Source organism: Danio rerio, chromosome 11, assembly GCF_049306965.1.
Source record: "Danio rerio strain Tuebingen ecotype United States chromosome 11, GRCz12tu, whole genome shotgun sequence".
Lineage (NCBI taxonomy): Eukaryota > Metazoa > Chordata > Actinopteri > Cypriniformes > Danionidae > Danio > Danio rerio.
Window position 1 is genome coordinate 27,904,852 of NC_133186.1, and position 21,948 is coordinate 27,926,799.

At 34.7% G+C, this 21,948-nt stretch overlaps 1 protein-coding gene across 3 annotated transcripts; it reads right to left on the reverse strand.

The window, feature by feature from the left end:
- Positions 1-686: 686 nt before the first annotated feature.
- On the reverse strand, positions 687-21,837 carry tmem51b (transmembrane protein 51b). 3 transcript variants are annotated; one of them, XM_073915529.1, is made up of 4 exons: positions 21,592-21,810; positions 7,859-8,302; positions 2,240-2,540; positions 687-1,461 (listed from the first exon to the last, which is right to left on the reverse strand). In XM_073915529.1, exons 2-4 carry the CDS (start codon positions 8,233-8,235, stop codon positions 1,435-1,437), a joined length of 705 nt encoding a protein of 234 aa, XP_073771630.1. In that variant the 5' UTR covers positions 8,236-8,302; positions 21,592-21,810; the 3' UTR covers positions 687-1,434. The 3 variants fall into 3 exon arrangements, with proteins under 3 accessions (XP_073771630.1, XP_073771629.1, NP_001096087.2); XM_073915528.1 differs by having other exon boundaries at positions 687-1,468; positions 1,629-2,540; NM_001102617.2 differs by having other exon boundaries at positions 688-2,540; positions 21,592-21,837.
- Positions 21,838-21,948: the final 111 nt, after the last annotated feature.

Consider the following 21,948-nt stretch of genomic DNA (forward strand, 5'->3'; position numbering starts at 1 on the left):
AAAATGAGACAATAACATGATAAATAAATGAAAAAAATTAAAGAGGAAATTAATACAGTGAGTGTGGTAAGAGTAATAAAATGAATTATGGAAATATATACATAATATTGTTCTGTTGTTTCAGAGAAATAAAAAAAAAAACTAATTAAAGGCACTAAGCCGACAAGAAAATTAATGAATGAATAATTTACTCACCTTCATTCACTCTGCTATAGTCACAGAGTCAAATAAGCATAATACTGAAATCATTATTCAGGTTGTTAAACAACAACTGAAAAAAAATGAGACTGGAAAAATGCAATCACACTTGTCTTAATTTACAACAGGGGGGCTATATATATATCCTATTATAATGAAAACATAAGAATTCCCTTTATAACTCTTTGGAGTTGCCGAATACACTAGTCATCCTTGATTTGCTCACTGAGGACTTCTGAATTGTGCTCTATCTATTCTATAGAAATGGCAATGTGTATTAAGAGCATTAACCTCCGACGCTCCACAAAAATTCTCCCTCTTCTCATTTGGGATGATGGGCCAAATCGCGGGCCATAGTTTGGGAATCTCTGATGATTTACAGTAACGCAATGCTGGTTGTACAATTGTCAACCACTAGGGGGCGTTACAACCCCCCCATACGTTTTTTTCTAAACGTATACAGGGAACTGTAGAGACAAACAAAAAAAATGATTCAGAGAGTTTTATTTAATCCCACAAGAAATAAATAAAATACAGCACTTATGCTTTAAAATATTAATTGTCACAATTACCACAATCCTATTGCTTTTTTTTTACAAGGAAAATCTACAGTAACACCATGAAGTTTCCAAGATTGATCACCCCAATCAAAAAACTACACTGACTTAAAACTAAGCAACAATTGTAAATTAAAAAAAGAAAAAAAAGTACATTTCCTAAAAGGTGCTGACTGAAAAGGCAATTTAGCTCACGTACACAAAAATTTTTTTTTTTTTATGATTGAAACTACGTCATCTGCTGTATGATGGTTTGTATTTCCAAACTGCAGGTGTAATGGGAGCCAAATCTTTCAAACTTCAGTAAATTAGTCTTTAGTTCTGCAAGAAACTAAAGTCCCCCAAGGTGCAATTTCATTTGTTGTTGCCAGAAATTCTTTTTAATAACACATCATATAATTTTACAGTAATGCACACTAACACGATTGGGGTGAGGTTAAATTCCCATTAGTTTAGGGAAATTTTGCACCCTTTATATACAGTAAGCAATATATAAAAAAGTTAAAACGGTTTACTCCAAACAGATCAGGCAGGGATGCATATTTAAAAACATACAGAACATTTAATTATGTTAGAATTGAAATAATCAGAGTAAAACCTAATAAATTAGTTTAGCAAATTAGTTATTAGTACAAATTAATTTAGCATTTACGTAAATTGGTTATCTGGTGCAAATGCATTAAATAAATGGTCTCAAACTCAATTCCTGGAGGGCCACAGCTCTGCATAGTTTTAGATCCAACCACGGCTGACTCACACCTGCTTGATAGTCTCTAGCAGTCTTGAACACCTTGATTAGTTGGATCAGCCGTGTTTGATTAGGGTTAAAGCAGAACTGTGCAGAGCTGCGGCCCTCCAGGAATCCAGTTTGAGAGAATTGCAATAAAAATTGAAAGTAAAAATGAAGCTGGACAACCAGAACATTCAGATTTTCACAAAGCCTTCCCAATGTTTTTGAAATGTTTTAGTTTTTTTGTTTTCAAAAAGGTATTTTCAACAGTAACTAGATGACATCTGGCAAATGACAAAACTAAGTCATCATCTAATAATAATTTCTATTGTTATTAGCTTTAGCAACGTACATTGTAGTTCTTTGGAAGTAAACTATGAATCTCTCTCTCTCACAAGAGCTGCTCAGTGGCATTCATATCCTTCCTCATTTAGATTCAAATAAAAAACAACAACAACAACAACAACATACTGCTCTTCAAATAAGAAAAGGTCTGCTGAAACACATTCAAGTAGGCTTTAGTGTTTTGTCCAAAAAGCGCAGAGACAGTGCACACGCACAAACATATTCTAATTCATCATTTGGCATATTTTGAACCCATGGAAAACTTTAGGCTTGTGCACAGAACTTATTATACTGCTCCGGTGGGCAGCTGAGGGGGTTTGTCCTCATATTGCGGTGGTGGAGTCAGTGGTTCAATGGTCACCACTCCACCCTGCGCAGGGTTCTGGATGTTCAGGCGAATATCCTTGACGTGGAGCTTCTCGGACTTGATCCTGCGCACCCGCAGGGGTCTGAGGATTCGGCTGGCTCTGCTGGTGCTGCGAGCTGGGGCTGCAGGCTGTGGTTCGGGGCCTGGAGGAGGCTGAAGGGCTTCTTGGGTGTTACCTTCTTTCGGTGGCTGGCCTTCATTTTCAACAGCAGTGATCAGATCTTCGTAGGAGGGTAGCTGGTAGCTTTGGCGTAAGTTGCTCTGACGAATGGGGTACTGGCCGCTGGTCACTGCCTCCTCGTAGGTCGGAACATCGTAGGTTGGTGCTGCTTCATCAGCTGAGCTAATATAGACATGGAGAAAGAGAGAATGTTGAGGTCTCTAGCTGTTTCATGGCAAAAAAAAAAAAGATCAAGTTTACCACATTTTATAAATCGCTTTTTTTTTTTATTCTAAAATTTTACAAATATTCTAACAATTAAAAGTCATCAACAGCAATAAAGACACAAGATAAAATACATGAATAATAATAATTATAATAATGACAATATATAAAATAAAAACTGTTTTAAAGGTTTACTTTTGATAAAAATTGTACAATTTTAGAAGGATTCACATTGAAAAAAATTATTTAAAGTCTCTCCAGATAAAATCATTGTCTGATAACATTAAAAATAGTTATCAGAAACCCAATTCACCTATAGCGTATGTCTTTGGACTGTGGGGGAAACCGGAGCACCCGGAGGAAACCCACGAAAACACAGGAAGAACATGCAAACTCCACACAGAAATGCCAACTGACCCAGCCAAGGCTCCAACCAGCGACCCTTCTTGCTGTGAGGCACTTGCTGTGCTACCTACTGCGCTACAGCGTCGCCCAATGTTTAACTTATGGTAATATAATTTCAGTTCCTTTTTTTACAAACCCTCACTGCATTTTAGAAGCTATGATACAGATTATTAAGCTGACGCTTGACTACAAAATTAAGATCAAATAGAAATTTCTGTCAAAAAAAAAAATGCAATTAGCTACTTTCCCCAAATTGCACAACCCTAGTTGAAATTAATGTTATGATTAATAAATACTACAGAATTATTTTTCATGTTAATGTACAGTGTAACTAATTTTAGCAAAAGAAATTAAATGAATCCTTAAAGATGTGTGTGTGTGTGTGATTACATTTAAAAATTCAAACAAGTTTCTTAATTTACTAAATATGTATATATTTATTAAATAAATAGTTTGTTTTATATATATATATATATATATATATATATATATATATATATATATATATATATATATATATATATATATATATATATATATATGCAATACATAAAGTTTTACAGCTGTTAATGTATAAATAAATTATATTTTGAAATATTTTCAATTTATCACAATTTATTGAAACACATTTTCTTTTCATTAATATAACCCCATATATATTTATGAAAGTGCCTTTAATTTTTTTATTTAGTATTTTATATTTAATTGTTAACCAATTCTCACTCATTCATAGCCTAAACAGACATTAAAGGCAACAGTTCACCCAGAAATGAACATCCTGTCACCATTTAGTCGCTCTCCACTTGTCTCATCAAGTTCTGTTTACTTTTTACACACAACAGAATATTCTGAAGAATGCTTAAACTAGCAGCCATTGTCTTCCAAATATTTTTGTTTCTATTGAAGTCGGCCACCAACAGACTACAGGTCACTAACATTCATCAAAATATCTTCAAACCCAAAAACAAAAACAAACTCAATGTTTTGAAATCACTTGAAGGCGAGCACAGGGTTCCCACATTAGGTCAAATGTCAAATTCCCTGACTTTTCCCTCATTTTACTGACTAAAAGCAAATTTTCTATAACCCATCTACCTTCTTTTTCTTATAAGAGCAGCATGGTCATTGTAATTTAAAGGTCTGGGAGGTGCTTTAAAATGTGCATTTTCTATTCAACGTTTGACAATCTCAAATGAAGCATGAAGAGAGGGCGGGACAAAGTAACTCCTCCTCTTTAAAACAAAACAGCCAATAATGTAGCATTTAGTTTTAAATCATAGCTCTGAAAGTTAGAGTGGCGGAGCTCAAGTGCATCAAATGAAAAGCAATGAGAAGCCTAATTAAGCCGACGGGACACGTCAGATACTACAGAGCATTTCATTGGCTAGAAGATTTGATAAGAAACTAAAGTATGAGGGGATGACAATGACATGATAAACTGCAAGCTGTGGATGTTTAAATCTTCCAAATGCCAATTTTGTCAATGTTTTGGTGCACAGCACACTAGTTTATAGATATCATAAGACTAACATACTGATAGTAATATCTATAAAACAATATTTTAATTTTAGGGGGCCTTTAAATGTGCCAAGATTTTTACTTCCAATAATTTTTAGCAAAACAAAACAACGTGTGATGCTTTTTGATGTTGTAATTTAACTCCAATTTTCCTATTATAATGTTTTAATCTATTTGAATGCCGTATGACAACGGGGAAAAAAATAAAATGGCTCGAAAAAATAGCCTTAAGCATAACAATAGGCAAAACGTGAAACAATCTGATAAAAAAAAAACATTTTATAGAAAAGAAATACATAAAAAGTACAATTTAGTTGACAAACAAAAATCCATGATATTCCATGACTTTTAATAAATAATAAATAAATGAATAAATAAAACATGCCTGCATGAAATAAATGTCTGGAATCCGCTTGTGGAGTTAAGTTGTTAAATCCTGACATATAGAATAATAATCAAGGTATGGAATCGGGTCAAAGGTGCTGCTTAATTGTATTGAGAAAATATTCATTCATGACCACTTTTTAGTCATATCACACATCAAAGTGAATTTTAAATGCAACCATGGTGTACAAAACAGTCTCTGGGCTTGCTGAATCACAGACACCAATATTTTAACAACATATAAAAAATTGATCACTTTCTGGCTTTTGAATATTAGGCATGGACATATATATTGCGATCGAGATTTTCAAAAGTATTACAGTCTCCCCATACAGTTTGATAAAGAGCTTGGACACAAAAACCGCTTCGCATGACATCACACTTAAAAGTGCTGTATGTAAGTTTTTTAATCTTCTTAAGCATAAAAATACCATAATATGTTTTCAAATATTAAAGAAACATGCCAAAAGAACATTCTTGTTTATCTGAAAAAAAATGCTGAAGTCAGATATTATGCTTTAAGAATGTTTTCTGTGTCATAACGCTGTCTTTGTCTTGGTTCTTTTAACCCACCTAATGCCAGTTTACCAATTATATTTCAGCACCCCGGGTTGCCTAGCTGGAAAACCATGTTTTATATTCATTTAGTCATAAAGGCTCTCAAAGTATGCGTCCATGACTGAAATGTGACCTCTGGTGGAAGCTGACTCCGAAATGAGATGCAAATTCAGACTATATTTGGGCGATGTCGACCAATTTGGTATCGTACGATGTCTAATGTAAAGCATTGCAATGGATGATGGTATCATCATTGTAAGCAGCGTTGAATTAATTATTTATGAATAATTAAATATTTATAACAAATTAATTATTTGTAGCCTGCCGTTTTAACTACCTGACCCACCTGGTCTTTATTTACCCATAACCATATTAAATAAAAAAAAGTTACACACAAATTACAACCTGTAAATCACTTTTCCCGCAGGATTTTTGCGCAGGATTTTTGTGCTCAAAGCAACTGTTGACTGCCTGAAGCTCAGATGTGTGCATATGCTGCAGGCATACCAGTGTGTGTTTGTGTGTGTGGTCACGTGATGTGCGTTTTCAGCGGTATAGTGTGGACGAAGATCTGTTCAGAAAAGCTAGATGAAACGCCAGTGTCGACGTAGATCGGTTTCGTTTCGCCGGCTCAGCCTTGGTTTGTCTATTAGCGATCGCAATGGACGATGGCATCGTCTATCAACCAAACCCTAATTTCATAGGTCCACATGAGGTTATTAATTAGCAAATAATATAAACATTACAAACAAACATTAGGTGAGCCGGTTACATTATAACCTTTGTCCTAACAACATATTACAAGATGAGATTTGCAGTGATAAGCAATTTGGCCATTTGCACCAGATGAAACATGACAGAAATTTAAGTACGGTCATTCAGAAGCATAGAATGTACGGTTTAAAATCTAATTAATATATTTTAAACCACTTTAAAATTATTATATGAACATGCTGAATCACTTATATTTGTTTTGTACCTTGGCTTTCACTGAATCAAAGTTCTAAAGTTTTTTTTTTTTTAAAGATCTGAGGTAAACTATCTGCTGCTGCTTTCAGTAAATGGCAATATAAAATGTAAAATGCCATTGAAACTCACATTATTAGCATTCAACACTGAAAAAAGGACATGAGGTGATCATAGTACATCCTGTTGTTCATCTGTGTGAAATAGAAGCTGTTTCTAAAATACCCTGTAAATTACCATTTTTATAATGGTAAAGCCAAAAACTGACTCCTTTTAGTATGAAAAATATTACTTTTATTGTACCGTTTCTTTCAGTTAGAAAACGGTTCAAATTAACCTTTAGGCTCAATTGTCAGGTACACTCATGTCAATCTGGCAGCCTGCGCTTGCTTGTGTTTTGATCCAGGAGTGCAATAACCACTGAGTGTCAAACTTGCATAGGGCACCTTTAACAAGTGGCCAGACCTTGCAAAATTCCATGATATTCCAGAAATTCCATGACAAACCTGTGAGTAACCTTTTAATCTTTGAAACAGTTTTTAAAAAGCCTTTGGATCATGCCTTACATTTAATAGATGCACTCTCCTTCCTTTATTTATTTCTTAGTAATTTAATTTATTTGCTTTGAACTGTTATCATCTCATGCTGCTTAATTGCACATATTTACTTTCAACAGTAGCTATGTTTCCATCCAAAAATGCGAATTAACTGCGCAAAACTTGATTACCGCACAAAAGCATAAAGCAGCGTTTCCAAAAGCAAACAAAATCGTCACTTCCTGATTATCTAGCATCAATTATCAACAGTAAAACGGAATTTGCTGTGATAAAAGAAGCTGTGTGAATCTTTTCTTCATTTAATAAATGACTTGCACCTCAGAAGGCAATGCTGACACACAGTGAACACACTCTGGCATTTGAAGGCGTGAGAAGCGAAACACAGACGCTCTTGATTCTGGAGGTCAATATTAATATAACACTAATACTGAGATGGTCAGGACGTTTAAGAATGGACAAAACAACATTTCAGATGATCAGATGCTTAGCCTGCTGGTTTGTCCATTCACACACATTTTTCTGATCACATGAACTCTTATAAGAAAATCACATGACCTTTTTTAATGTGCATACTGGAGTTTGTTCCGCAAAAGTGTTTCCATTGTAGTTTATGAGCATATTTTCTTATCGAATAAAAAGTTTATCATACTCAGTTATGTGCGTTTTCAAAATTGATGCGCATCTTGGCGTTTCCATCAATGGTTTTTTTTTTATGTGCACGGCACTTTCAAAATGCGCATAAAAATAGGCGGATGGAAACATAGCTAATGACAACATATCTGAACATTTGACTGTGGTTTTAATATGACTGTGGCATTCAGTTATTTAAAAGAATTTCCTTAATCTAAATTAAAAATCCCTTTGAACAAAAGCACAGCTCATACTCACTCCTCATCCGGAACTCTACGCACATGATCCACATAATCAGCACCGTTCGCACCTGCAGATTCCCCCTGTCTCCTCCGCTTCCTGTTCCTCACCCCTAAACATATGGCGAGCAAGAGCATGGCAGCCCCGGAGCCAACAAGCACAAATGCGATGGATGACGTTTTGGTTTGGTCGGTGTTGGTACTTCCATTATTGGCGGCTGTAACATTGTGCACCTGTGCAGCTTCAGAAGGGACGATGCTCCATACGATCATGACCACTCCGAGTGCCACCAAACCCACGCCAAGAGCACACAGGGCATACTGAGAGCCAGAGCTGGAGCCCCCACGACTGCTGGGTCTGTTTCCCGCACACAGAGGTTGCCCGCTGGAGCACATGGCTGAAAACACTCCTTAAGACACCAACATGCACTTATTCAGGCCAGAAGGGAGGATGAGAGTTGCACTGTCACATGGAAGAAAAAGAAAGACAAACATAAATATTTGAGTGACGAGGACACACATTGGGAAAATTTAATAGGAAGTTTAATTATAGAATCAAAAGTAATTGGTTGCAATCAAAAATAAATTTGCATTTATATATTTGAATACACTGTATATATTTAATATGTATAAACACACGCATACATGCTACTAAATCATTAGTAATAATTTGCCCCTTTCTATTACATTGGCACCATCTTTGTCTGTTTTTACATCAAACCTAAAAACTTTCCTGTCCCATTTAACACATAATCGGGTTTATTTTTCATACTTTCCCAGGTAAAAGCTTTTATTTTTTTTATTTTTGTATTTTGTTTAAACTTGTTTTTGTCTTTGACTCTTGTTGTTTATGGCTTTTAGCTACTGTTATTAAGTACATTGGTCAACTCGGTTTGTTTGTAACATGTCTATTTGAGAAAATGGCCTTTTATTTTTACATATGAAAATGTATACAAACAAAAATATATTTATACAGAATATTTTTTAAATTATTGTATGCCAGTAAGTAATGTATATTTTTATAGCGCATTTATTGTGTATGGTCATACACCCAAAGCGCTTCACAGTCATGAGAGGGGGTTATCTCCACACCACCACCAGTGTGCATCCACTTGGATGGTGCGACGGCAGCCACAGGACAATGGCGATGCGCTCACCAAACACCAACTATAGGTGGAGTGGAGAGACAGTGATTGAGCCAATTTGGTAGATGGGGATGATTGGGAGGCCATGATCGTAAGAGCTGATGGAGGGAATTTGGCCAGAACACTGGGGCCACATCCCTACTCCTTATAAGATGTGTCATGTGATTTTTAATGACCACAGAGAGTAAGAACCTCAGTTTAACGTCTCATCTGAAAGACGGTGCCCAATAACAGTTTGGTGTCCCTTTCACTTTTTACTGGGGCATTAGAACTCACGCAGACTTCGGCGCCAATAGCCTAGTGGTTAAGTGCGCTGACATATAGAACCATGGTGCTCACGGCGACCCGAGTTTTCCCAAGCAGCAAGTAATGATAATTTTGTAATGTCTTTGTTACTGACATTGTCATTTTTCTGAGCATATTTATATAATCAATACACATGGATGAAAATGTCTATTTATATAATAAATATTTTTACATAAAACACAGTATCTATCTATCTATCTATCTATCTATCTATCTATCTATCTATCTATCTATCTATCTATCTATCTATCTATCTATCTATCTATCTATCTATCTATCTATCTATCTATCTATCTATCTGTATGTCTGCATGTATATATATATATATGTATATACATATATATATATATATATATATATATATATATGTATATATATATATATATATATTTTACATATAAAAACAATTTATACGCTGATTGTTACATTAAAAATATATAATATACATTTACAGATTTGTTGTTTAATGTATATATACAAATATGAAAATATTTATTTATACGCAAGTGTAATTATATATACATATTAAAAAATAGTCAAAACATACACTATTATGTACATAGCTTTTTTGTGGAAACAAATAATTGCCTGACAGCACAAAATAATAATGTTGTAATGTCACTGCCCCATTCACACGGGGCGTCAGTGTCAACGTTTCCCATTCACTTTCAATGGGTGATGTCAAACATTGCTGAACTGAATTGTGGACCCATCTGCGCTAATTCAGCGGTGTTGCTCGCTGCAGAAGTTGGGAATTTCTCAAGTTTTCAAGCGCCAAATGGAAGCATCAGCCAATCAGATCGCTTAAGGCAAATAGGTTGTTGCTAGATCAGATATGGTTGCGGCCGGAAGTTAACGAAAATGATTTATATTATTTATTAAATTTCCCATTAATTTTATTTTAATAATGTCAACCCTACCCCAACCTTCACAGTACTGTAAAAACAAAACATTGTTATACAACGTCATAAAAAATGCTGCTATATTGATGTGCAAATCGCCATTCCGGCCAGCCACGTATCCTATATAGATCGATCAAATCATCCTACCTCCCATTCAAAACATAGGTAGCACATTTTGATGACGTAATATGCTACCCATCAGATTTTTCTACCAGTGTAAATTTTAATGAGGAGTAGTGTGATATGAAGCTGTAATATCACCTTAACCTAGCTAATCTCTAACTTCAACCCCAGAGCTATTCAAATACAGGGTTGGTAGCATAACCTGATGAGTAGGATAAAATGTCAGGACATGTGTTTTGGAGGATGTAAATTAGAGTCATGGTAGGAGAGAACTGTGATACATTACATTCCGAACATAAGAATATATCTATATACATTTTTATGCACAATGAAATGAGCAATTATGAAGCCTGGCAGAGAATACAGCTCAACTGATTTAGCAGGAGCACATGACTAAAAATGGCATCACGAACATGCACTCATTCCAGAGCGGAAGGGAGGATGAGAGTTGCACTGCGACATAAAAGCAAAAAAAGAGAGACAAACTTTATAAACATTCCAGCGAGGAGGAAACACTTCCTGGAAGTGACTGGGAATAGAGGCTAAGAAGCAGAAGAAAGAAAAGAGGCTCTGTGTTTCAGCTCACTGGAGATAGACACAACAGCAAATGATTCCCTCTGGCAAAATGCCATTGTAGAGGTCAAATGGAAACACGAAGAGAAAGTCATGGAGATGGAGAAGACTGCCATGTATGGAGAAGATCCTGCAACTCTTCATGAAAGTAGTTTTCAAGTTATGTTAGATTAGAGCAGAATATTTCTGGAGAGTCATCATTTCATTTCCTGTTTATAAAGTCAGGACGTGCCATTTTGAAGACTGCATCAAACAAAAATAAGCAACTTTATACAAAAGGAAAGAAGTTTGAATTCGAGTGTTTCAAATAAAATGTCAAAATATTGGTGAAATAAAGTTCTATTATCATTATGTAAAAATGAATATCTTCTAAAATGTACTTATTAAAAGAGACGTGTAAAATTAGATATTTTAAATGATTTAAAAAACGGGGGGGCGCAGTGGGTAGCACAATCACCTCACAGCGAGAAGGTTGCTGGTTCGAGCCTCGGCTGAGTCAGTTGGCATTTCTGTGTGGAGTTTGCATGTTTTGGATGCTCCGGTTTCCCCCACAAGTACAAAGACGTGGTACAGGTGAATTAAATAAGTTAAAAATTGGCTGTAGTGTATGAGTGTGAATGCAAGAGTGTCTGGATGTTGGCGTTCATTCCACTGTGGCAACTGTTGAATAATAAAGGGAATAAGCCAAAAGATGAATGAATGATTTAAAAAACTTCTCTTGCTGACAAACGAGTAAACATGTAAAAATATATTTATTTTTGGCAAATTAATTAGTATTTAGTGGCTGCGCTCTTAACTTGGCACCAAACTATTATTATTTTAAATAATCTGACCTTTTTTTGTATTAACGGTTGTTACAATTGCAATTGTTACAATACAGGTACAGTTAAAATTGGTACAAGTTTACTTTTTCACAATAATTATTGTTCCAAAGCAGATCAATGACCCATCACGATCAATGACATTTTAGTAGGTCATCCTTAAATTATGGTAAAAATGAATAAAATTTTATTTGAAAAGAGTAGAAAACTCCGGAAACTAAAGAATTTCCAATGTTTAGAGACAATACAGAAGACATTGCTAATTGGCAAATTTTATTTATTTATTTTATTTTTAAAAATCATAAATGAGGGTGAAAGTAATAATTTTTCTTTTATAAACAGTGATATTGAAAATGAGGTATAATCTAACTGGAAGTGCAGTGTTTCACATTTAAGCGAGTACATGACTTGGTAACACTTTAAAAATAATCATTCATCAGTAAATGTATTTACTAACACGAACAAACAATTCAAATTACATTTATTATGGTATTTGTTCATCTCTGTCATTGTTAACTTAACATGTTCATTCCCTGTGCATTAAATAATGTTAAAAAGCACAAATTTGAATTTTAATAACACATTAATAAATGCTGGACTATAATTAATAAATGCTACACAAGATTATTCATACTTAGTTAATGTTAGTGAACACATTAACTAATAAATTATTTTGAAAGTGTTACTCATCACTTTTTGAGGGTGTAAAACAAGTACTTGCATTCTGAACATTGAATGTAAAAATAGGTTTTTGTGCACATTTCATGTGTACATTTTATATCCAACCCTATACGAACAACTCATTTCGATGGTCCATGAGTCAACAAGACTTGTGTAACAATAAGTTTCCCATAATTCTGTGTGTGTATGGTGGCATTATGAAAATAATAAAACACAAAGATAAAGCATCACTTAAACACACGATGAACACACTTTGACCCTATAATGTTGAGCAAGACACAAAAAGCTTCCGGTCTTAGTTGGGATGTCATAAAAGGTGAAAGGGAAATATGACATTTCAGTCAAAAACAAAATTACTAAATAACAGCATTATATCAAGTATTGGGGTTGTGTACTGGCAAGATATGGTGATATGACACAATAAAGTTCTTCTATACAGGAATTATGATAAAATACTGCAATATGAACAGGACCTAATTTTAGAAAGAAAAAAAGATACACACATTAACAAAAGGTAAAAGATAACAGATTTCAACATTTTCAGAAATTAAGTTTTTTGAATCCTCAACGTAATACTATTTAAAACCTATTAAAAAGCTGTTAGAAGCATTTTTTTTGCAATTATAGTTTAAATGCACTACACAAAAGCATGATATCTACAAATGACAAAAAAATAAATGCAGTTATCTTTTCATATAATATATTACACACACATATACATACGTGTACTAAGACTAATTAAAAATTAAAAGTTGCTATTTTCTAAGTCAATATGGCCTCTCTTTCAGTTAAAAATGTTCTGAATCATCTCACCAATGTTTCCACAGCAAGACACACTGCCTGTGCAAGCAGGCAGCTACACTGGTTATCGTTACTGGTTGCTGCTTGATTATTATACTTGAACAGATGTGGTTCCTAGCCATATCAGCCTAGAAATGAGCAACTACTCATTTTCTGTCGGTCTTAGAGCAAGATGTAACTACATAATGGTCAAGATTTAAATACAAAAAGTATTTGATCATTTTTTGGGTGAAATGCAAACGATATAATACGATTCAATGATCTATGCTTAGCTAAGTTAAAAGTAGGCCTGTCATGATATCTATTTTTGCACTAAAATATATTGCGATAAACAATATTATTGTAATTTTTAAGACAATTTTAAGCAACTCCCTATATAATCCGAGAAGAACAATATAATAGCTAAATAATGCAAGTACATTCTACCAGAGAACAAATAATATATTTTTTTAAGAATATATTTCTTAAAATGCTTGTCATTTTAACAGTTAAATAATTAGGGATTGAAATCCAAACGTAAACGTGTATATCCTAAGCAAATAAAAAATAATAATAAATGTTAACAAAAAAGTGCAAGGTAAAAAGTAATAGAGGCTGCGATATCTGCTACCAGATCGATTTTCAGTTGTCAGACACGCACATGAAAATATACTACAGTAATTAAAGTAAGCACTACAGTGTTTTTCAACCATACTGACACCTTCAACAGAGATAGAGAGGTTGTGCAATAAGCTAAAACATTGCTAGAATTGGTGTTTAATTATGTATGGGGTGATATATATTGCATCACCAAAAATGATTGAGGTCATGTTCATTTGTTGTGCAATAAGTCGAGGTACTGATTATTGTGACAGGCCTAGCTAAAAGTGCTTTTGCCAGACCTGGATAACAGCTGAATGGATTTAAAAAATGATCAAACTCAATTCTTTAACTTGTAAAATAAGTCTATTTTCAACATAAAGTTGAACTATCCCTCAAAACATGTTGTTAAGATGATCTGCCGATGCACAGATTTGGTGAACTACACTTTTAAGTAAAAGAGACACTCATTTCAAAGTCGTGAAACAAGTGCATTAAAGACAACTCTACTATCTTTCCCACATCTACACTCATTCTCCCAACAGCTTACAACAAATGTCCTTGAAATCAAGGTTTAGTTGCAAGCACCGCAAAAATCACCCAAAACGCCTCCAGTGCACAGAGGTTATGCGGCTGCCGTACACTAACTGTTGCCATAACAACACAGCATTGTTCACTGCTGAATGCGAGCACTTCACTGCTCAGAATGGAAATGGGGAAGGGGTGTCATTTTAGGGGAAAGCTACTTTAAATTCACAATAATACAGTGTGAACAAGCTTAGCAAAATCAAATTTAGACCAAAATGATTATAATCTATTAAAATGATCTGATTATTCAGTAAATTAATTCAAGATTCGTCTTAATACATGGATTTGTGTGTTCTCAGGTAGAGCACTAAGGAAGAAATCACCATCACAGGCATTTGTGGGACCTTTAAGCATGACTCATCCCCCTGTGGGTGTAATTTACTTCAGGGGAAGAGTAAATGCTCAATAATGTTTTATAATGTTCGCATTGCGATTTACAACAAGTAGCTTAAGGATGAAAAACAAATCAATGATTATTTCTTCATATTTTTTTTAAGGAATTAAGAACAGGGATGAGAAGGCAGATGGAAAGAGTGTGATTGTCTGTGTTGAAATAAAGTGTGTGATTAATTTGAGAAAGCATTATTCATTTAGATCACTAATAAAACAGGTTTGTAACAGACAAGACATGACAAGCACTGTAAAATGTGTGAACTAGTTTACAAAAAAACAGGGATTTGTTTTTCAGGACTGGTAGGAGGAGTCTTATTCAAAGTGATTGTAAAAATCAGTTGGCAAATAAGAAAGGATGTGACAAAACTGCTTTTTTTTTCGTAACTCCAGTCTCAAAGAGCACCTATTTGACCCTTTTTCAAGATTTAAGATTAGAATGTGTCTTTAAAGATTTAGTTCAAAACACCCATCAGATTATTTTTTTAAACCTTTCAGAATGTTGAATCTTCTGCTCTCATCACAATGTAGCCATCTTTGTTGCCTGTGCCTTTAATGCTACTTCTCCCCACCCACCGTTCCCACGTCCCTGTTAGTGTGCCTCCGATTGGGTCAGATAAATAGCACAGTGACAGACATGGAGGAAGCAGATCTCGCATAACATTTGTAAAAAATACTACAGTAAGAACTACCCCAATGATTATTTGATGTATGCCTTTGTACAACAATGAGTCACACACAATGTTATTACAAAGTTCATGCACACACACACACACACACACACACACACACACACACACACACACACACACACACACACACACACACACACACACACACACACACACACACAAACACAAACACACACACACACAAACACACACACGTTGCGTTTACAAAGTGTCTTTGAGCCGTGCATTGACAGCTGTATGAGACAGGTTCATCTAGTAGGTATACAAGGTTTCCATACCATACAGTTGACCAGCTAAACATTAAAGCACAATTTGCAGCGGTCGCCTGTTTTCCCAATGTAATGGGAGCGATCTACTGGACGCACATTGCTATAAAGGCGCCATCTGAAGATAAATTTGCATACGTGAATCAGAAACATTTCCATTCAATAAATGTGCAAATAAAATATGAAGCACAAACTTATTAATGATTCATACTTGTCGTCTTCGTGATAAATAGTAGGCATAATCTGATATGTAGTGGGGGAAAAAAAGGAAAATGAGTTCATCAGAAGCTGGATTCAAACTGAGTTCATACTCGAACGCGTCAAAACATGTTGACGTGCGTTCTACGAGCTGCGCCACTGAGACTGTTAAGGGCGCTGCAACATTTTACACATATAAATCACATTATTTCCTGTTTACTCCACTCAGTGCGATGTTCAGACCCAACTGTGTTAACCGCATCAGCTAAACTCTCCCACTCAATTTTTTCTTTTGTTATTAATTCCGGTGGACAAACTTGCAAAAAACACTGTTTTTCTCCGGTCCACCTCTGAAAGGAGCACCTCTAATCCACATTCTGTTCAAAGTTTCTCTTTTCGCATGATTTGCCATTGCTTTTTCCTTTGGTTTTGCCAAAGTAGAGTCATTAGCATATTCATACGGGGGAGGAGGCAGGGAGGGGTTTTGTGCTCGTGCATGTTGCGCTAAGTTTCACGTTCATTCGAATGTACAAAAGAATATGCATGGGATTCGGCGTACGCAGTGTTTCATACATCTGAATTTTTTTCTGCCTACGCACATTTACAGCTTTGTGTGTACGCAATGTTTTAGTATGATTTCCACGCAAGTCTTCGTACATGAGGCCCCAGGATTGAAGCGTGTTCTTTTATAATTGTACTGATATGCGGCTGTGCCAATAAAGATGGTAAAATTGCTGTAATTCATTCCAAACATCCACTGTTTTAAAAATGTTTTAAACTTGTAAAACTCATTCTTGATCACATTTGATGATGATGACTGATGATCACAAAGAGCTCATTTTACAACATACTAGAGTTTAGCAGTTGAGTATCACCATATTTTAATCCATTCAGCCCATCTCCAGATCTAGCCGGAGCACTATTAGCCTAGTTAGAATAAACCATTGAATTGGATTAGACCATTAGCATCTAGCATCTAAAAGCGTTTGATTTTACAATTTTACCAGTGAAAACAAATGGTTTAATAATATTGTCAATGACAGACAGGGCTCGAAATTGCGACCATTTTGGTCGCATATGCGCCCGAAAATTAATCTATGCGACCTCATAATATATTTGGGCGCATTACTGCGACTGCAGATAATGGTTGTAGTGAGACCTGTTTTGATTTTTTGTAAAAACGTGCTGAATCGCTCCTCCCTGCCGCTATATTGGTTCATATTAGCTGTCATTCACTCAAGGTATTCCGCTGTCAGATGACAGGGAAGGAGCTTTTATGACCACGGGAAATGCAAACAGCTGAAGTGAAAACTTAAAGCAAACAGGTTTGCAAACCCCACCTAAAGTTGAGACGCAGATGAAAGCTATCATGACAGGTCACGTGGTGAATAATGATCCGCCAGCTGAGATCAATCGAGTACGCGCTTCTTGGAGAAGGTGCCCAAATCTCCATGCGTTGCATTCACTGCGTGTTCAGCGCAAATGTCTGCTAAAAGTCAAATCTAATACTGTACATATCATCGCCAAAGAAGCTCGCCTTTACTAAGTTTACACTGAAACTGCGGCTCATAACAAAGACCGGTATTGCGCCGATGGTTAGCGTAGAGTCCTGCTCTGCCTGCTCATAAATTGGGTCAGCTGACTCGCCAGCTTTTCCACTAACACAGAAAAATGAAGATCAGCTCAGACTGAACCTTTAAATTGACACAAACTGAAACCAAAACTTTTAAAGAGTGATAGAAGTGAGACTTAACTTATGGCTACTTTCTTTTGTCTATTCTTTTTTGAGGTGTATATTTTTTTTTTATTTACTGATGACTGCTTTGCAGCTTTCATCATTGAATTGAATGATATATTATAATCTTTTGTTTGTTTTGTAGCAGAAATATTGTTTATTAAATTGACATGCATATAAGAACAGCAGTACAAAATCAATATTTCTTACTGCAATGCTTCATTTTTGTTTGATGCAAACTACAATTATTTTTCATAAAGTAACAGACTTTTTATAGCAGATAACCTACATTCATGCACATTCAAGGCAGTATCATAATGAGAAATGGAATTCATTGTTACTATTATTGTCATTTTTTTATCATCACTAATATTCTATAGCCTAATTATTAGACATTTATTTTGGAATTATTTTACACAAATATCAATATCTTCGCAGCATTAGTTAGATAGTTGTTTCTGGTTTTTGTCAGTCCTATTAATGTTGTTTTAAAATACAATAAATCCCTTAAAAACAATTTGCAGCGGTGCTCATTCATTTTTGGTGGGTGCTCCTAATTTTTTTCTGGTGCTCCTAAAAATTTTTTGGTGCTCCTAAATATTTGAAGTTGGGAGCACCGGTGCTACAAAGTAAAAAAGTTAATTTCGAGCCCTGACAGATGACGAGCACAACTCTTAAACATAATAAATCAACTTGCATAGTTATAATCTGATGTCATCATTTTACTGTGAATTAACAAACAGGAAAGACTGTTCAAGTCCACCATAATGGCTATGAGCAATTTCATGGAAATGTCAAGTTTTCACAAAAATAAAAACATAAACCTTTTCTAGGTTTTTTTGTGCAAGCAAGTATTTTACAGTACTTTTAAAAATACTCAAAAATGTCTCTTTCAATGTTTTAAAACTATTAAATTTGATTTACCAAAGTGAAACAAAGACGTGTCACATCCATAACGACACTTTTTCCTTATAAATGCAAAAATATGAAATAAAATAAAACCAATCATGTTTGTTCTATAGAGAGCCAACTTTTATCCTTTTGATTATCAACATTTCTTTTAAATTGTAGAGTTTAATTCACAGAATTTCTACAAAGCATTTTGTATAAGCGCTATAAGCGCTTGTAAAAGCGCAATACAAATAAAGGTGAATTGATTTGAAAGTATACTGTAAACTGGCAGACTTTTTTGGTCACATCCATAACACATGTTAATTTTCCTCATTTAAAGTACAAAACATGTTTACAGATTGAGATTTTTCTGGTTCCTTAACTTTGTGGTCAGTTGTTTTGGAAAATATAAACAGATGTTTCAATATAATGTTAGCATATACTTTCTCTGTGAATTTATATTTTTGTTTTTACTGCAAATATCACATCCATAACGCTGGAATTGCTCCTATACAAAATTTAGCATTTTAACCAACATTAGACCTACACATAGGCCTAATATTATTAGTGTTGTTCTACCATATGTTTGAGAATCAACAATAACAACAGGCAAATTGTATTAACCTTTATTTTACATTTACAGAATCGTGAGAAAATCGTGATCTAGATTTTAAGCAAAAATAATCGGCATTCTTATTTTAGCCAGAACCGTGCAGCCCTAATGCTAAGTAAAAAAGTGCTATCGTCAGACCAGGACACTGGCTGAATGGATTAAAAAAGGGTAAATCTCATTACCTCTACTTAACTTATTAACTCAAGGTTACCTATAAAAATGCCTATTTCCAAAAAAGTGGAGTGCTCCTTTAAATGAAAGCAATATATTAATCAATTGCCAATCTGGGTACTTGACATGTCAACAAAGGAGTCTATAAAAACAAATAACATTAAATTCTGGTCAAAACAAAAGAAACATAAAATAGGGAAATATGACAAAAGGCCAGGAAGGCCTGTCCAAATACACAGAGCAACACTTGCTCCCTGTCTAGAAGTAAACAGACACAGAAGCACAGGTCACTACATGCCCATCTAAACATGCACCCCGTGACCTTATCAGTTTAAATGAACGGATTCTTGCAGAAAACATGGAAGATTTTCCACACAATGACTCACCCAGTGCACTGCACTGCATCTTGTTTGGAATAAATTGGATTTTTTGATAGCACTCATTATGTGAATGAAATATAAAAGGTCTTTATAATGGATTGTAACTGTGAGAGGAGGGGGTGGATTCAAAAATAATGACTAGAGTACCAAGCATTTTCAACTTATTTTAACAATAGTTTAAATGCCAAAGATCTGATGGTCAGGTTGGTCAGATTTTAAATAAAGATTAACAAAACTTTTTTTTTTACTTAGACACTACCCCCCCCCCCCCCATAGTTACTTGTTTACCTTTAGACTAACAACGTGTGATAGCAAATTAAACATTGTATAATTTGATGTCATGCAGACTTTAATACGTTAGAAAATATTTTAACTTATTATATTTTAAATATTTTATATCCAGAATGATGGTTTGTATTTAAAAATTGTGTGTGTGTGTGTGTATATATATATATATATATATATATATATATATATATATATATATAACGCGTAATAGTATAAAAATGATGTGTCATGTGCATGTATATCTTTGAGAAATAGTGTAGGTCTATATATTTAGATCTGATTAAAAAAATATATACCATTTATATGCAAATATTAATATAATTCCTATTGTGCATTTGTGTTTTATGATTGTTTGTATTTAAATATGCAAAATAAATATGCACAGTAAGCACATTATGTAAATTTTAAAAAAGTTTTGGTTATGATCAATCATCTGACAACGCTAATGCATGTGTGTGTGTGTGTGTGTGTGTGTGTGTGTGTGTGTGTGTGTGTGTGTGTGTGTGTGTGTGTGTGTGTTTATTATGTTCAGATCAGAATTGGCATGTTCAATGTTCAATGTGTTCATGTTTTTTTGCAACAATAATAATAAATAAGTTACGGTGAAAAACATTGGAACTTTATTTTGCAGATATTTTGTTACATTATATTCTCCACATTATTTAACTTTAATTACATTTAATATGCTCTCCATACATTAAAAATCACTTTTGTAAATTTAATAAGACGTGCACACTAAAACTAGATGTTTCACCTTTCATTCATGTATAACTAAGGAATGATTTATTTTTATGCTTTTGTTGCTTATTTGTCAGCTTTTCATTTGGATGTTTAAATAATGTTAAGATGAATGTTAAAAACTTAAACATGCCTAAGATTTTAATATATAACCAAGTCCCTTTTTTGTATAAACCACATATTTATGCAAGGATGTTTCCATGGAAACCAATGTAGCTATAAATACTACTAATTCAATCGATCAGTTAATCAAGTTTCAGACACTGTTTGGACGAAATGTCACTTTAATGCATCATGAATTTCTATTAGGGTTTAGCCAGAGCCACTAGGTAGAACTATATTAGTGCTATGCAAATTTGCAGGTTACCATGGTAAAGTTTTATAAGGGCATCCAGAGCCGATCGTATTTCTGCTGAGTTTTTATTTCTCTCTCTCTGTGGCAAGAACACAGAGAAAATAAATGACCTTCCGATTTTAATCCAAATGCGTTGTTTAAATGTTTAGTATAAAATGATCAGTTGTACACAAGCCTTTAGTGGAAAAAGACCAAACACGAGTTTTACTTAAAAAAGAAGCAGTTTTACACAGGAACTCCGAAAAAAGTAGTCCGTAACCGATTCTTGATAAATACGAACATCATATGTTAATGCACTAACGTCGAGATGAAGATTCTGTCGTTATTTATGATATTTTGGAACACTTTGCAACAAAATAAACCTTCTACGATGACAGTTTCTGTGAGCGGAGCATAACATCTTAGCGAAGCCGAATATCAACACTAATGTGACAGCAAAGGTGAAACTAAAGTTGAGGGCCTAAACTAAGCTCAGCGGAGGCTCAACGCCCTTCGCACCTTGTGTCGTGAATGTACCTGAAGCAGGTGTTACTCCTGGCCGCAGGTGAGGCGAGCGTCCGCGATGTCCTTTCATTCGCTTGAGGAAGGAGAAAAACTTAGTAAATCCTTTAACTTCAGTCTCACTCACTCTTCATCTACTATTTGTGGTCTTTTAACCGACACAGGAACTTTGTTCAAAATCAACTCGACTGCAGCACTCAGTTGAAAAGAGTTAAGCAGGGCGCTCGGTCCTAGAGAGAGTTGGGTTTCAGAGAGCAGAGCTAAAAAGAAAAAAAAAACGTCATTCCTACAACCCGGAAAAGACCGTGGGATTCATCTGGGAATCCCCTAAAGGTTTTTATGATGGCAGATATTGATTGATCAGTAGGCCTA